This window comes from Panthera tigris, chromosome D3, assembly GCF_018350195.1.
Source record: "Panthera tigris isolate Pti1 chromosome D3, P.tigris_Pti1_mat1.1, whole genome shotgun sequence".
Lineage (NCBI taxonomy): Eukaryota > Metazoa > Chordata > Mammalia > Carnivora > Felidae > Panthera > Panthera tigris.
Genome location: NC_056671.1, coordinates 41,105,986 through 41,124,155, shown reverse-complemented (window position 1 = coordinate 41,124,155; position 18,170 = coordinate 41,105,986). Strand labels below are relative to the sequence as shown.

The 18,170-nt window shown below is 34.4% G+C and overlaps 1 protein-coding gene across 4 annotated transcripts in view; it reads left to right on the top strand.

Moving 5' to 3' along the window:
- SMCHD1 (structural maintenance of chromosomes flexible hinge domain containing 1) overlaps window positions 1–18,170 on the top strand; it is a 169,622-nt gene that overhangs the window by 54,194 nt on the left and 97,258 nt on the right. For all 4 annotated transcript variants that reach the window (XR_006209810.1, XM_007089496.3, XM_042961837.1 and 1 more), the window contains exons 20-25: window positions 1,952–2,096; window positions 7,023–7,119; window positions 8,449–8,521; window positions 10,837–10,976; window positions 11,634–11,768; window positions 13,590–13,817. Coding sequence is in view for 3 of the 4 variants with exons in the window: in XM_007089496.3 (XP_007089558.1) it covers window positions 1,952–2,096; window positions 7,023–7,119; window positions 8,449–8,521; window positions 10,837–10,976; window positions 11,634–11,768; window positions 13,590–13,817 (818 nt within the window). In the remaining variant the exon portion in view is untranslated. The remainder of the gene's footprint in view (window positions 1–1,951; window positions 2,097–7,022; window positions 7,120–8,448; window positions 8,522–10,836; window positions 10,977–11,633; window positions 11,769–13,589; window positions 13,818–18,170) is intronic.

Genomic DNA, 18,170 nt, shown 5'->3' with positions numbered 1-18,170 from the left:
ATCGATGAACATTTTGGTTGTTTCCTATTTTTTGGCTATTACAAACCATGTTTCTATATGGGAAAAAATTTATGCTGCTTTGTGTACATGTGCTAGAAGTTCTGTAGTGTGGACACCAAAAAGTAGAATTGCAAAACTGATACGTATATGCCTTAATGTTTAAATACATTACTGTCAAATTGTCCTTCCTAAAGGTTGTGCCAAGGTACCCTCACCAGCAGACTATGAAAGTTCCAGTTTTCCTGTGCCGATTCCTGGCTGACCTCTGTATTTATCCTACTTGGTGGTTAAATTGTTTCATTATTAGGTTGTGCACCTCTTCTTGCCTTTCTTGGGCTGTGTCATCTGTGAAAGCTTGTTTGTTTGCTGTGCCCATTTTAATAGTTTAAAGCTGTGGTTCTCAAATTTTGGCTTTGTATTTTAATTACCTGGAGAACTTAGTAAGACACAGACTGCGGGGCATCACTCCCAGAATTTCTGACTCAGTAGGTTTGAGTGAACCCTAGAATATGCCTTTCTAATAATTTCCCAAGGGATGGCTGAAACCATTAGACTAGAGACCACACTTTAAGAACAGCTGGTGGGGCGCCTGGGTGGCTCAGTCGGTTAAGCGGCTGACTTCGGCTCAGGTCATGATCTCGCGGCCCGTGAGTTCGAGCCCCGCATCAGGCTCTGTGCTGACAGCTCAGAGCCTGGAGCCTGTTTCAGGTTCTGTGTCTCCCTCTCTCTGACCCTCCCCCGTTCATGCTCTGTCTGTCTCTGTCTCACAAATAAATAAACGTTTAAAAAAAAAAAAACAGGTGGTTTATAGGAAGTTTTTATGTATTCGGGATTTTAAACCTTTGTTGGATATGTTGTAAATATTTTCTCATATAAAGCATCTCTTTTAACTTTGTTCATTATAACTAATAAAATATATTTTGCTAAATACATTCTTTCATAGCTCCTGAATACAGTAATCCCTCTTGTGTGCAGCAGAAATGTTGCAATACCACCACCAGTGAATCCCTTGAAATTGCAAATAGTAACAAATCATATTATGTACTGTTTTTTCCTATGTATACCTACCTATAATAAAGTATCATTTATAATTTAGGGGCAGTAAGAGATTATATAATAGTAAGAGATTGTTGTAACAATGAAATAGAACATTTATAAAAATATACAGTAATAGAAATTATTTTCTTTCTTAAAAAATCCTATACTACTTTACTCATTCTTCTTGTGTTGATGTGAGATGATAAAATGCCTGTGTGATGAGATGAAGTGAGGTGAATGACGCAGGAATTGTAACATAGCTTTAGGCTACTATTGACCTTCTGAAACTATGTCAGAGGTGGAATCATCTGTCTCCGCACTACAGTTAACCACTGACGAGGAGGAATATTGTGTTTTGCCTTAGTTTCTCCTATGATAAGGTTATAAAGTTTTTCTTCATTATATTCTAATAATTTCGTAGAATTTATATATAGTGAGATAAAGATCTGACTCTTCCCATGAGGCTTAAAGGTATAATTTATGTAGGGGAGCCTGGATGGCTCAGTCAGTTGAGCTTCTGACTCTTGGTTTCGGTTTGGGTCATGATCTCATGGTTCATGAGTTCCAGCACAGAGCCTGCTTGGAATTCTCTCTCTCTCTCTCTCTGTCTCTCTCTGTCTCTCTCTGTCTCTCTCTGTCTCTCTCTGTCTCTGTCTCTCTCTCTGTCTCTGTCTCTCTCTCTGTCTCTGTCTCTCTCTCTCTGTCTCTCCCTCTCTCTGTCTCCTCCCCCCCCCACAGTGTCTCTCAAAATGAATAAATAAATTTTTAAAAACACTAGATTTAATTTATATAAGTTTTTCACAGATTTAAAATGCCATCTTTGTCATAATTTAATATCCTGTATATAAAATATGGCTGTTTCTGACCTATGAATTTGCTTCTCATGTTTACTTTTTTTTTTTTTTTTTTAAAGAGGGTAAACCAGAGAAGTTTTCATTTGGTCTTATGGATCCTCCTTTTCGTGTTGGAGTCCCATTCAATATCCCTCTGGAGTTTCAGGATGAATTTGGTCATACTAGTCAACTAGGAAATGATATTCAGCCAGTTTTTGAAGCAAGGTAATTTGAAGGATCATTTTGTATATGATTTTTCATATTTACTAAGCATTTAGTCTTTTTTTTTTAGCTTAAATTATTTGTGTGTGTTTAACATTAGATTTATCATTTAGAGTGTATAGTATATTTTTTAATATCTGGGGGATTTATTTACTCCCAGGCTATGCTTTGTGACTACAGTGTCATTATAAATTGCTTTAGTTTTGACAAAATATTGTTAAAGTTGTTCAAGTGAAAGTGATAGCTCTGTCTTACTCCATTTTATTCTGCAAGTATGAAAGAAAGTTATTGCTACTTAAACTTAGTGTTATTGCTTACTCTGGAAGGTTTTTAACCTGGTAATACAGTTTTGGGTTTGTTTTTTTTTAAACTATAGCCATAAAGTTTATGGTTTCCATGGAAATTTGAGTCTTTCCTTAGAATTTCCCTCTATGTAATAGTTCTTTAGTGTTGTGATTGGCTTACAATAAGAAATCAGAAACTTAACTATGATTGAGGATGTTCATTATTTTCCATTCTCTCTTTTTAAGGTGCTTTGGGAGAAAGTCTTGTTCGTTCTCAAGAGCATGAATACTAATTGTTTCTTTTTTGCATTAGCTGCCAAATTTGTCTTTTTGAGCCCACTTTTTACGTATGTTTTCTTCTCTTGTCTCTGTACTTTTTTCCCTTTGTGTTGTAATCGTTCACTCTTAATCATCTGAGCATGTGCTATGTTGTAGGCATTTGTAGCTAGACATATGGAAGTGAATAAGGACATAGTGTTTGCCTTCTAGAAGCTCACATGGTTAACTTCTTGAAAAACAATATATGTTTATAAAAAATAGTCAAAATGAGTTTTTTAGCTTTATGTTCTCTTAAGGTGCAAAAACTGATGCTTGTCTTTTGACATACTGCATTCAGTTGAATATTAAATGGTAATGGAAAAGAACACTTAAATGTGTTTGTTTAAAAATAAAACACTTAAAAGTATATCCCTTCTAGTCACAAATAGAAAATATTAGTGCATTATTTGGTACCTATTATTGATTATAATTCTATCCTATCCTTATAAAGGTATTCTTACATAAGAACTCTCTGTCACATGTGCATGCATATTTATATTTGGAGTTTTCAACTTAGTGAAAAAAAAAATCCTTACTAAAAAAAAATGTGAATTTATCTTCAACCAAGACCATTTTCTGAGTGGGTTTCTTTTTTTTTTTTTTTCAGTGTTAGATTAATTTAAAAAAAATCATTCATATAATTTAAAGAATCAAATAGTATGTTAAGGCTTATTATTAAAAAAAAAGGGCAGTTTCTTTTCTCTCTGCCCTCTCTATTCCACCCACAACTCACTTCTCAGAGAACCATTTTCAACTTTCTTACTTGAATCTGTTCGTAACTACTGCCACATACCTACATTTTGAATTGCTATTCTTCATTCTTCAGTTGTAGGCATTATTGCTTGATTTACAGCTGTAGATAAAGATAACCTCTTGTTGCCATTGCAGTTACAGATAAGCTTCCTTCCTATTCCTGTATTCCTCAATAAAGTTTATATTGTGGCTTGATTGGTATTTAGTGCTTGCTGTGTTGCAGTTATGTAGATACTAGTCACTTTATTGTACAACTTTGTTACTTTTTTCCTTGGATAAATTTATTACAAATTAAACCCTAAGCTCTCTGCCAAATTGTCTCATATCCTCTTAAGATGTTTTAAGTGCATAGATAATCTATCAGTTTCATATTTTTGGAGACATCTCTCTTGGAGCTTGTGATGTGCTAAAGTCTATACTGATTGTGTTTATGCTTGTTATAGTTGACATTCTGTTATCTTCCTTCACCTTCATCTTAGGAATTCCCTGTGTCCTCTGTGTTGAGGAAATAAAATTAAAAACAAAACCTACCCCTCAACCTAGAAAACTTCTTCATAAAGGTAGAAGAGAAAATAGTTTCATTATTGACTGAACATTAAACCAAAATGTCATAATTATCATAGGCAATTGGATAAAGAGATTGCAAAGACTGAAGAAAACCTTATTCCTTTATGTGGATAAGTGGCTATAACTTATATATTCATGTTTTAAAGATGAAATAACTAAGTTTACCACTGGCTGTAGGATTTGCAATTTGGAGTCAGCTGACTGGAAGTTAGGCTCAGAAAACTGGGAGATAGGGATTTTTACCTTTTTTTTGATGAGTACACTGCAGAGAGTTGTCTTTAAGGTCCTTGAGGAAACATTCCTGAATTGTGAGACTGTTAAGTGGCTTATTTTACTTAGCATTTACTTTTTCATGGCTCTCCAGTTTTTTAGAAGCTTCTCTTGCTGAAACACATCCTTCACTAGGTTCCTATGAAGGAGTACCTGTGAGAGACAGTTATTTCTCAAAAATGTCTCTATTCTACTTGATTGTATTGAAAGTTGGGCACTATTTTCCTCAAAATTATGAAAGCATTGGGGCGCCTGGGTGGCTCAGTTGGTTAAGTTTCTGACTTCAGCTCAGGTCATGATCTCACGGTTTGTGAGTTTGAGCCCCGCATTGGGCTCTGTGCTGACAGCTCAGAGCCTGGAGCCTGTTTTGGATTCTGTGTCTCCCTCTCTCTCTCTGCCTCTTCCCTGCTTGTGTTCTCTCTCTGTCTCTCAAAAATAAACATTTAAAAAATTATGAAGGCATTGCTCTATTTTTGCTTTTTAGCTTCTGCTGTTGATAAATTTAAACTTAGTTTTACTTTCATTTTTGTGTTTTCTGTGTATTTTTTCTGAAAGCTTATAGGATCTACTTTTAATTCTCAACATGGCAAAATTTTACAGTAATACATCTTTGCATAGGTCTCTACATTATTTGAAGTACTTTTGTCTGGTTTCCATCATCGCTGTTTTTTCTTTCTGGTAACCTTATGTTTTGGTAATGAACATTCTGGACTGCTTCTCTGATTTTCCCAATTTTTCTGTTTTTCTTATTTTTGTGTTTCTGCTTTCCTTTCTGACAGATTTTTTCAACTTTACACATTTCCATTGAATTTTTCCTTTCTGCTTTTTTTTTTAAAAAAGATGATTTATTTATTTTGAGAGAGAGAGGAGAAAGAGAATCCCAAGCAGGCTCCATGCTGTCAGCACAGAGCCCGATGTGGAGTTTGAACCCACGAACCCTGAGATCATAATCTGAGCCAAAATCAAGAGTCAGACGCTTAACAGAACCACTCAGGCAATCCTCCTTTCTGCTTTATTTTTAATTTCCAAGAGTTTTCTTGGTTCCCTGAAATTTTTTTATTTTTTTTTGTAGATCTTGTTTTGTAAATGTAATACGTTTTTTCATTGATAAATGATGTTTTTTTTTTTTTTAAAGTTTATATGCACAGAAAATCTTTCTCCAAGTTGCTTTTTGTTTGTTGGTTTTTTATCTCTTCAGATACCTGGTAGTCTTTGGTTTTCTGCTTATAACTGAATGACTAAAGTGTAGATAAGGAAACAGAATGTGGGAGAAACTGTTGACTATGAACTCCACTATAGGATGATATATCTGTAATCCTTTATTGGGGGAAAATCCTGTTGTCAGTATCTTCAGGTCTTTTTCTTGGGCTAGGCAGTTTTCTCAAATATTTAGTCTCTTGCCTGGAGGGGAGTGGTTTGGCTGTCCAGGTTCCTAGCCATTGCTTGTCTCTTTTTCATTTCCTTCCTATGCTTAGCCTTTTAACAGTAAATAAAAGAAATCCTTTTGTTCTCAAAGTAGAGATTTAAGAGATAGCGAAAGCAGATGTATATCTTTAATATCCATTTCTCCTAAGGAGTCTATTTTATCTTACATGTCACTTTACAGCTTTTTTTGAACAAGGCATGTTATTTAATTTTTATAACTTATTCACTAATACCTGTAAATATTTAAATTCCATTTTTCAGAAAACTTAGGCTTTTTTCTGCCTTTTCCTTTTCTTCCTTCACCTTACCCCTTGACAAGAGTAAAATGTTTACAACATAAGGACCTACATGTGGTCAAAGATGATTTAGGGAACTCAGTATATATTCTAACAAAGTTACATCATAAGACTGTACTTGATTATTTGGACTTTATCTAAAATTGCTATTCAGTTTAATAAGTGCCAGATGGGGCACCTCGGTGGCTCAGTTGATTGAGTGTCCGGCTCTTGCTGCCGGCTCAGGTCATGATCCCAGGATTGTGGGATTGAGCCCTGCATTGGTCTCTGTGCTGACAGCATGGAACCAGCTTGGGATTCTCTCTCTCCCTCTCTCTGTGCCCCTCCCCTGTTCACTCTTGTGCTCAAGTACGCGCGCTCTCTCTGTCTCAAAATACACTTCAAAATATATATACGTGTGTGTGTGTGTATAATTCCATAAATTTTCTAACATCTCACTGGGTGAAAGATTTGAAGAAAATACATGGCAAAGTCTGAAGATGTCCCTAATAGGGACACGTGGCCTATTTGTATATTTCCTTTTCTTAGACCTGGTCTAGCGTTTGTTGATTTCCTGCTTTGTATCTTATTCAATAAATGATGTTTTACATTTTATAATTTATCATTTATAGGGTATGGCCCAGTGCTATCACTTATGGATCATTTATTTTATGTTTATTTTTGAGAAAGAGCGCGTGCAGGGGAGGGGCAGAGAGAGGGAGACACAGAATCTGAAGCAGTCTCCAGGCTCTGAGCTGTCAGCACCCCCTGATGTGAGCCTTGAGCTCAAACTGCGAAATCATGACCTGAGCTGAAGTCAGACGCATAACTGACTGAGCCACCCAGGCGCCCCGGATCATTTTTCTTTATAAAAGAAGTTTTTGGGAATTTTCTTTAGTTGAATTATTCCATTTTTTAAAATAATATTTTATTAGAAAAGTGAATTAGACATGAGAATGGCACATGAGCAAGTAACACATTTGTAGCTTCTTTGGTGAGTTATGGAGGGGAAGTTAAAAAAAATTTATTTTTTCCAGTGGTTTATCTTTGCATTATGAAGAAATAACCAAAGGACCAAATTGTGTAATTCGAGGTGTTACAGCTAGGGGCCCTGTAAACTCTTGTCAAGGCAAGGTAAGCATTGTACTGAAATATTATAATACATGTTTATTTCTTTTGTCATAGAAATGAAATGGAAAATTTCAAATTGGATAACATGTATTTGTGACAGGATGACAATATGGTGTTCCTAAGAATTAGGAATATTTCACTGAACTTTTACATCTCTAAGGAAAACTAGCATGTTTGCCTTTGTTTAACAGTAAATTAGATATTTTTCGCTGTCTTCATATTCATTCCAGTCTTCTAATATTCAAAGTCATTTTTTCAACAGTGACCCAGTACTATGTTTCTTTTTTCTCTTCAACTTTTTAGAACACAAAAGTATGAGAAACTTTAGCTCACATTTATGAACGTATTGGGTTTGGTATTTGGATTAAAGGAAAGTGGTTGAGGAGGGATAAGGTTAGGAAAGTAAAAAATACAAATTCCAATAAGGTAATTTTTCAGTCAGGTATATAAAGCAGCTAGTAGATTTACATGACGAAAGGGATTACTATGGCTAATAACAAGTAATACATAGCCTTTTTTCACTGCATCATTAACTTACAATATGTATTTAAAATTTTTCTGTCAAAATGGTGTTTAAAATAGAGCATGTGAATGTCTTTAAATACTGTATGCTATACTGTATTGTTTAGTCAAATTAAAGGTCAAGTTCTGTACATCTTTTGGAATTCAGAGTTTTCTGGAAGAAGAACTTGAAAATCAGGGAAATTTGACTTTAGTAAGATAAGCTTACTAAAAAAACTAAAATGATTTCTAGGTTTTTATAATCTTTTTTGAAATAACTTTATATTTACAGAAGAGTTGGAAATACAGTATAGAGAGTTTGCATATGCTCTTTACCCAGTTTCCTTTATTAGTCTTATATAGTCAGCATTTATCCATTCTAAGAAATTAACATTGCTACAATACTAGTAACAAAACTGTGAACTTTATTCACATTTTACCAGTTTTTTTGTTTTGTTTTGTTTTGTTTTTACTAATAACTAGTGTTTCAATCCAGGATCTAATCTAGAGTACTACATTGCATTTAGAGATTTCTAGATTTTTGGTATTTTACACTTCACTATTTTCTGTATTTTTTGTAATCCCCATCTTGATTCTGATTATTCAAAGGTTATTCCTTTTGAAATAGAAGAAGCTGGTATCTCTAAGGGAGTAATAGAAGTTAATTTTTTTGACCTTTATTTCTTACATACATAAATGATAATTTTAGTATAAATTTACTGAATAGATTTCTGTAATGTTATGGAAATGAAAAGCAAAAGTCAGAATTGAGATGATAAACTACTGAGCTATTTAGGACTTGGATTTAATTAAAGTAATTTTTTTCAACAGAATTTTAATTTGAAGGTTATTCTGCCGGGTTTAAAAGAAGACACACAGATTTTAAAAATTAGATTACTACCAGGTAATGTTTTAAGAAATACTCCTAATAATCACCTTTAAAATAATATTCCTATTATAAAATACAATGATGAGATGGTTTTTCGTTTGGTTATGGTATAAGTCTTGAAAATACATTTGAATGTGAAACAAATCACTGACAGAAATGACTAATAGAACAAAAAAGGAAAACCTTTAGGAAGACATTATTAAAGCTCTGAAGTAGTTGGGAGAAAGGGAATATTGAAAATGTATTAGGGAACCACTCTTAGAAATATACTAATTAGGCTTATATTAGAGCCGGACCTGTCTTTATCTTTTCTGATATAACTGTAAATGTTTCATTTTTTTAAAAAGAAAAGTTTTTCATGAATTTATGTTGTTAATTTGATAATGATTTAGCAACTTGATAATGAAGTTACCTTAAAGTAACAGGGTAGGAAATGCTGGCTAATTTGAGAGGCAGTCTGTCCTAGGTTCAAGATAATACATTCTGGTATTAGCCCTTCTGGGTTTGAATCTAAGCTCTGTAATTTATGAGTTATGTAAAGTTGTCTTATACCACAGTTTCCTCAAGTATAAAATGAGACATCTACTCTCTCCTGGTTGTTATGAGGATTAAATGAGTTAATATAGGCAACCCTCACTTTGCAAGATTTTTTGGTAACTGAATGGAGGACACAGTTCCAATATATATGAGTTCTCACTAACAGTACTGTGCAAAGTGAGATGTGCTTGTAAAATACCTACAATAGTGATTGGTATGTCAGTTTTAGCTCTGTGTTATTAATAATAGTTTTGTCATATCTTTGTTCACATGACTCTGTACCATTTTTTTGAAAAAAATTTTTTTAACATATATTTATTTTTGAGAGACAATGAGAGGCAGAGCATGAGCAGGGGAGGGGGAGAGAGAGAGAGGAAGACACAGAATCTGAAGCAGGCTCCAGGCTCTGAGCTGTTTGTTAGCAAAGAGCCTGACACGGGGCATGAACTCACAAACTACGAGGCCATGACCTGAGCTGAAGTTGGATGTTCAACCCACTGAGCCACCCAGGTGCCCCACTTTGTACCATTTTTGGATGTGATAAGAAACATGTTAGCTACATCCTTGTACAAATTCAAATAGTTTGATGCTTCCCTCAAGCATAAATTGATGAAGATGTTTAAATTAGCACATTGGTAGAAGTATAAGAATAAAATTGTTGGAGTACCTGCCTGGCTCATTTGGAAGAGCATATGGCTCTTGATCAAGGTTGTAAGTTTGAGCACTGTGTTCAGTGTAGAGATTACATGCACGCACACACACTTTTTAAAAAAATATTAAACGCTAATAAACACTTGCAGTGTTTTTATTTTAGAGGTTAGCTAAAAAGTATAGATTTGAGTAGTGAAATCCTTAGTAACCAGATGGTATGGCATTATTTTTGAATTTGACAATGAAAATTGTGAAGTAAAAAGTAGCATGGTATGATGATAATAGTCAAGAAGTTTCAAATTACTTAGAACATAAACCTGAGTCTGCTGCTTACTAGTCATGTGACCTGGACAAGATACTTCATCTCTCTGGATTCCAGTTTTCTCATTTATAAAATGAGGATAATATATTGCCCTTTTCATTAAGATTATTGTGAAGATTATGAGAATAGTGCTTAAAACTTAACACACTGCATGGCATATAGTAAAAAGTAAATGTTGCTAACATTAGTGTTTTTTGTAACTGTTCTTTGTGAATTTTTGTTATCAGCATTTATCATAAATTGTATTTAAAAGCATCAATGTTTATGGAGCACATCAAATCATCTTGGTACAGTAGTGTGAACAACCCTCTTTGATCTAAGAGGAAACTTGTAGCTTGCTTGTAACATCAAAGTAGTAGACAAACAAGTAAATTATCTGGTTATATCATTACATAAACTAATCCTTTGAATACTGTTAACCTAAAATGTGTTTTTTTCTTAATATGTTTTTGAGAAACTAATCATTGTGTAAAGTTAAAGTGAGTAAAAGTATTTTTTAAAAATTCTTCTTGAATATTTTTTTTCCAGGATCTCTTTAAGGTTTTACACCTGTAGGTAATTTCTAGCATTAGTTACTGTGTTATAGCTTGTTGCATAAAACTAAGTCTAGACCTCAAATATATACTTGAGACAACTCTGATCATTCATAGAATCTGTACATTTTGGGGATAGAAATGGTTAAACATGGATATTGCTTATTTTTTTCTTGTCATTTTTAAGATCTTAAAACTTGAAATGTTACAAGCTGTTGTTGTTGTTTCAGTATTTCAGTCTCTATTAGAAACTTGAATCTGTATTTCATTATGTAATTTTCTGGTAGGTCCCCCTCATCGATTGAAAGTGAAACCTGATTCTGAAATTTTAGTTATAGAAAATGGAACAGCTTTCCCATTTCAGGTAGAAGTTCTGGATGAATCAGACAATATAACAACACAACCAAAATTGATTGTTCATTGTAAGGTAAGTTACTGTAGGGTAAGAAGAATATGTAGATTTTATTTTGAGTCCTATGGTAGTCAGTGGACTTGACTGTCTCTTGTACCTACTTTATAGTGAGACTTAAATTGTATTTAGGCCTTTAATGATTATTCCATGGAGAAATTTGTGGGTATCTCATTGCCTATACTTTCAGCATCTGTAAGCCAGTAAAGGTGTTAACTGTATCAAGTTTCATAAAGAATTTTATAGACAAAACATTTTTGTTTTGTCTACAAATGGACCCATCCTTTCTTGGTCCATTCCCCTCAGTTTAGATGAAGTATTTAATTTATGGGTAGAATGATCTTTCAGGGTTAGGGATGGGTAGACAAATGAAAATAAGTTAAAATTAAAAAAAAGGCACAAAAAGAAAAGGAAAACCCAAATAGGTAAAATTTAAAAAAAGAATAGTGGTTGAGGAAGTTGGTGTTTCAGAAGACATAAATTTTAGTTAGAATTATAGAAAATTACTCATTTCATTCAGCAGTTGTCTAGAGTATCAGTGAATTCTGTTTCACTTTTTCCAATTTATAGCCAGAAATAGTAGCTGTATTTGAAATTATTTGAAAATTTAAATAATAGTTCTTGAATAATTTGGTACATTTGGGGTCTTACAATTATTTTGTATGTTTTCAATAGTTTTTCGGGGCTCCAAACCTTCCAGTCTACGTTGTAGACTGCAGCAGTTCTGGAACCAGTATTTTAACAGGATCTGCAATTCAAGTGCAGAACATTAAAAAAGACCAGACTCTGAAAGCAAAAATTGAAATACCTGTAAGTTGTTATTGTTATTCATTGATATTATGTTGTTTTCATACAAATATTTTTAACAGCTTTATAATATTTTAAGTAATATTTGACACTTAAAAATGAGGTATTTGTGGTTCTTTTAGCTAGGGTGAAGAAAAAGGCAATGTGAAATGGTATAGTGAGTAACATTTTGTATTAGTAATTTTGATTACAGCTTTTATAATATCTATGGCTATTGATTACATATTCCTAAAATTAATTTTTTCTTCTATTAAAATGTGGTATTTATGTGTCAGTTTTATTTTTTTGTTTCTTATAGTTAACACTTGTTTCTTAGAAAGTTTGGTAAACAACCAGTGAAGGACATATAAATAATTCATATGTATAATTTTAAAAATAAATACATGGTTACTATTTTCAAGTAGAGTTTTGTGGTAATGTACTAGTAGGATACTTGTTACTGGATGGATATACATCATGGCTGAAGGTGAAGCCAGCCTGGAAGAGGGCCAGCAACTGACCTCCTAAGGTTGCAAAATGAGACAACAGATACTTAAGTTAAATATTTCAATGTGATTTCTCCATTATTGGTATTGTAGATGATGAGTAATCTAACCAATTGATTAACTGATGCCTTTCTACTCATTATACATCAATTAACATATCTTGGGTCACAAAAGGTCAAAACACGACTGTGTTGTTTTCACTAGAATGAGATGGCTCGTTACTTCATTCCTCTTCTTTACAAACTGATTATATTGATAACCTTCAAATAACTGTTATGCAGTTTTTTAAATTCAGTAATGTGGGCAGCAGGCTTTTGAGCATACTATCTTGCAATAGATCAGGAAGAAGAGACTTGGAGTTTGGGAGGAATCTGGGTTTGGGAGCAAAGAGTAACAAACATTAGGAATTACATAAATACTGTAGAACAGCAGCAGGCAGAAGACCAAGAATCTAGATCAGATATGCAATTAGAAAATGTTGTCCAAAGGCAGTAACTCTTGAGTTTGAATCAAGTAAATGCAATATGCTTATAGTAAAGATGTATTTGTTATTTCCCTGATAATTGTGTAAGGTAGGAATTTTATATATATCATCATTCATTTGAATGGGCTTTGATAGGAATGACTATAACTGGATGAGGAAGGAGAAATGGGCTAAATAAGATTGAAAAAGTATTTTAGGCTTAGGCTTACTTTGAATTTTGTATATCCTGTGGAATGCACTATGACCTAGATTATGAAATAATGAATGTAATGTTTTAATTTTTCATGCCTTTAAAATCAGTTTAGTGTAATCCAGTTTATCTGTACTGATATGTGGAAAATTGTTGTGCCCATAATAAAATTTGTGCCAGCTTAGCCTTCATGGCATCTAGAGTTCTCATTTAGCTATAAACAACCTTATTCACTCAGTTTCAGTGTATTCAATGTATTGCTTCAATATAAATAGTGTATTTTATGGCAACTATTTTCTGATTTTATGGGAAGTTACTAATTTCATACATTTTTATTCTTATTAATAGACGATAGTCACCAAATCTGTCATGTGATTACAAATAAGGGAGAGCGAATCTTTTTAAATCCAAATATGCTAGTTTTTGGCTTTAAGAATGTGGCCACTGTCATTATTTATAACTTGATGGTATAAAATAGGAATTATTAATGGTATAGTGTGATCTTAATGCCAAAACTTATGGATATTAACAGTATATAAGATGATCTTCCATAATATTGGACATAAATTCTTAAGCAATGTAGAAGACTCACCACTGAAGCCCAAAAATAGGTTTTCAAAAAGTGCAGATGTCATTCAGTATATCTTTCTGTGCTCTTTTCCTAGAGTTGTAAAGATGTGGCACCCGTGGAGAAGACTATTAAGTTGCTTCCTAGTAGCCATGTTGCGAGATTACAGATATTCAGTGTGGAAGGACAAAAGGCAATCCAGATCAAACATCAGGATGAGGTTAATTGGATAGCAGGCGATGTTATGCATAATCTTATTTTTCAAATGTATGATGAAGGAGAAAGAGAAATCCATATAACATCAGCTTTAGCAGATAAAATTAAAGTAAGTATCTCCAAATAGTTATTCACAAGAATTTTGTTCATTTTATGATTGGAAGACTCTGAACAAGAAGTTTTATCAGGTAGCTTCTAAGAAGCTTATCAGAGACAAATAGTACTATTATTTAAAATTTCAGGGTAGGGACACCTGGGTGGCTCAGTCAGTTAAGCTTATGATTCTTGATTTCGGATCTCATGGTTCATGGGTTTGAGCCCCATGTCAGGTCTATACCAACAGTGCGGAGCCTGCTTGTGTGTGATTATCTCTCTCCCCCTCTCTCTGCTCCTCTTCCATGTGTGTGTGCAGTTTCTCTCTCTCTTTTTCCAAAACAAAAAACAAAACAAAAAAATAATTCCACACTAAAAACTTTTTTATGCACATTCATATGAATGATTCATATGTGACAAATGCATACTTAGAGAAATGATTTGGACGCTTAGCAAAATGCCGAAGATTGGAATTCTCTTTTAGTTGTATACTTCCTGACCAACTGTATTGCTGCGGTCACGGTTAAGATTACCATACCAAAGCAATGTATAGTATTTGTAGCTGCTCTAAAGGCACTAAAGCAAAGGTCTGTTAAAGGCAGACAGTGAAACATTACTGTTACTGTTTTAACTACAGGGCCCTGATTTGACCATTTGAAATTGGCATATCACTCTCTAAAAGCCTGATCTTAGAAAACAGTTTTGTAGATTCTCAGCAGTTTCATATGGTCCTCATCAATCTGTTGTAATTTAAATTTATCATTTGCACCTTGTTAGGGTAAATCTGTATGTTGAAACCTAACATCTCATTTAACAGAACCAAATCAAAATAGATTGTTGTCACCTACAGTAGATACCTGTAGCACTCCTCTTATGATTGATTGTAAGACTAGTGGGCATTCTGTGCTTCCTCCTTTCAAGGTACAGTCAGTTCTGCTATAATGAAACACATGCATTTTTTTAAAACTTATTTTTAATGTTTATTTATTTTTGAGAGAGAGAAAAACAGCACAAGCTCGGGAGGGACAGAGAGAGAGGGAGATGCAGAATCCAAAGCAGGCTCCAGGCTCAGAGCTGTCAGCACAGAGCCCAATGTAGGACTTGAACCCATGAACCTTGAGATCATGACCTGAGCCAAAGTCGGACGCTCAAACAACTGAGCCACCCAGACACCCCAAAACACATGCATTTCTTAAAATCACTGTGCCAGATAAAAGGGTAAAAACAAATAAAAGTCACAGGGTTTATGGGGGAAATGGGAATTAGAGGCACAGTACTCAAATTTTATCAGTCACCCATTTAAAAAAGATAGAAGGGGTGCCTGGGTGGCTCAGTTGGTTAAGCGTCTGATTCTTGGTTTCACCTCAGGTCATGGTTCATGAGATCGAGCCCTGAGTCAGGCTCCATGCTCATAGCATGGAGCCTGCTTGGGATTTTCTCTCTCTTTCTCTCTCTGCTCCTCCCCTGCTCACGTGCCACTGTCTCTCTCTCTCTCTCTCTCAAAATAAACATTAAATAAAAACATTAAAAAGAATACAACCTTAAAAATTAAAAAAAAAAACTAATAAAGTAGTCCCAAAACATTAGTAACAATAACACATTAAATGATTAAAAAGTCCATAAACACTAAGATAATATGTCAGTTTACTTTGTAGAACTGAGTGCAAGAAGGGTTGCAGCTTGTGGGTTACTGTGAAGTTGTGGAAACTCCACTAAGTGTGGACATGTGTGGCTCAATATACATAATCACCTGAGGTGGCTGGCAGGTTTGAGTTATGTTACTTGTGTATTTCTGCATGGATTGGTTTAGCTGGGGACAGTTTTCTGGGTTCATCTATTGTTTTCATGGATGAAATTGTACATAAGACATAAAATTTGCTTTATTCTCAAACTGTTCCCTAATTTTTTAATATCATTGAAACAAATATGCATTTTCAAACCAAACGTTATAGAACTGACTGTACTTTTTTGCTTGTCATCCATAAAGAAAACTCCTTAAATCTTGTGTGAGAAAATAATTTTTAAAAATCCAGTTTTCTTTAAGGCAGTTAGAGACAAATAATTCCCCCTTTCTCTGGAAAGCCAACATTTGCAGGCCCTTATATAAGGGGTCCCAATTAACTAAATTTGTGGAGAGTTACTATGTGGGATAGGAGGTAGTTATTTCTTTGTACTATTTCATCCTGTAGTCATCTTGAGTTTCCAGATATAGGATCTAATATTTAGCCTGTGTATGGCGTGTGGCAGGAGGGCAGAAGGAGAGGGAAAGAGAATCTCAAGCAGGCTCCACTTCCAGTGCAGAGCCTGACTGTGAGATCATGACCTGAGCCAAAACCAACAATTAGATGCTTAACTGACTGAGCCATTCAGGGTGCCCCCTTGGGATCTGACATTTTAAAAGAATTGTTCAGTAGGGGTTCAGCTGCCTTTACTTTGAAATCTTACTTGAAATATCCCTTGTCCCATCCAGTTTCTTTTTTCCCTCCGTAATGAAGGACTAGAGAATTGATAGAGAAATAATCCTGATCCTTCTTGGAAGGGGAGGCTACTTGTGTTTTATCTATATCAGTAGACTTAAAGTTGAGTGATTTAATAGTGGTGCCAGGAACCTGGCTTCTGAACTGGTTCCTTGCTTTCTCATAGTTAGGTTCCCACATTGTGGTTTCTTATCAAGATTAAGAAGAAACATTGACTTGAGAGCCTCTACCTGTATATAACCTTCTTTTTGCCATTCAATAAGCATGTGACCAGCATTTGACACCTTTTGGCTCAAATTTAGTAGTTAAATACTTCTTGGGTTCCAAAGATTTTAAAACATGCACCTCTTTATTGGCAATAAAAGATATCAAATGTTATTTTATTATATGTATAGTTTTTAAAGTGATTTCTGTGGTCTTTAGAGAGTTCTCCAATATTGAGGAAAGTTAGCCCTGAGCTGGGAATCTATTGAAAGGATAGCACGGCTAGAGTGGGAGGAAGAAAGCCTTTTTGAAAAGTATAACTCCTGCTTTTTCCATTATTTAAATTAAAAAAAAAAAAGGTGTCTGTACAGACTTACATATATATTTACATATATTTTTATATATATGATACAGTATAAAAGATGATTAAAATTAAAAAGGTGTGACTAAGAAGATTAGAACAGCTTAAACTGTGAAACCTTAAGAATCACAACTATAGAAGGCTAAAAGAGAAAGTTGAACTAAGAATTCTTACATAGAAAAGATTGGAAGTTGAAAAGTAGGATAGAAGTAGGGTGCTCAACTTAAAAAAGGGATCAAGTAACAAATTAGTATGTGGAATGCAAGAGATTTAAAATGAAAGAGCTAAAAGCATCCAAGAATGGATTAAGACTCAAAGGTAGCCAGAATGGTAGATGATTTGTTTTCTCATCTTAGTGAATAGGAGTTAACCCAGATCTCATTCAAAGCCCCCATTAAGAGGTTTCTTTTAACAAAAATTTGAATATTACTCTCAGAATTGATCATTTGATTTGATGTGTATGTTATTTTATTTAAAAAAAAAAAAATTTTTTTTAACGTTTATTTATTTTTGAGACAGAGAGAGACAGAGCATGAATGGGGGAGGGTCAGAGAGAGAGGGAGACACAGAATCTGAAACAGGCTCCAGGCTCTGAGCAGTCAACACAGAGCCTGACGCGGGGCCTGAACTCACGGACCGCGAGATCACGACCTGAGCCAAAGTCGGACGCTTAACCCACTGAGCCACCCAGGCGCCCCAGTGTGTATGTTATTTTAAGCTATAGTAACCACAGTGGTAATCCTATGGCACAACATGAAAGAAATGACTGAAAAAATTTTATTCCACTGAAAGATATGGTAACATTAACAGTGAAGACAAAGAGGAAGCATTTAAAAATTTGAGTATACAACGGGGAAAAACTGAGAGCTTTTTCCCTGAGATCAGGAACACGACAGGGATGCCCACTGTCACCGCTGCTGTTTAATATAGTGCTGGAAGTTCTAGCATCAGCAATCAGACAACAAAAGGAAATCAAAGGCATCAAAATTGGCAAAGATGAAGTCAAGCTTTCACTTTTTGCAGATGACATGATATTATACATGGAAAATCCGATAGACTCCACCAAAAGTCTGCTAGAACTGATACATGAATTCAGCAAAGTTGCAGGATACAAAATCAACGTGCAGAAATCAGTTGCATTCTTATACACTAACAATGAAGCAACAGAAAGACAAATGAAGAAACTGATCCCATTCACAATTGCACCAAGAAGCATAAAATACCTAGGAATAAATCTAACCAAAGAGGTAAAAGATCTGTATGCTGAAAACTATAGAAAGCTTATGCAGGTAATTGAAGAAGATATAAAGAAATGGAAAGACATTCC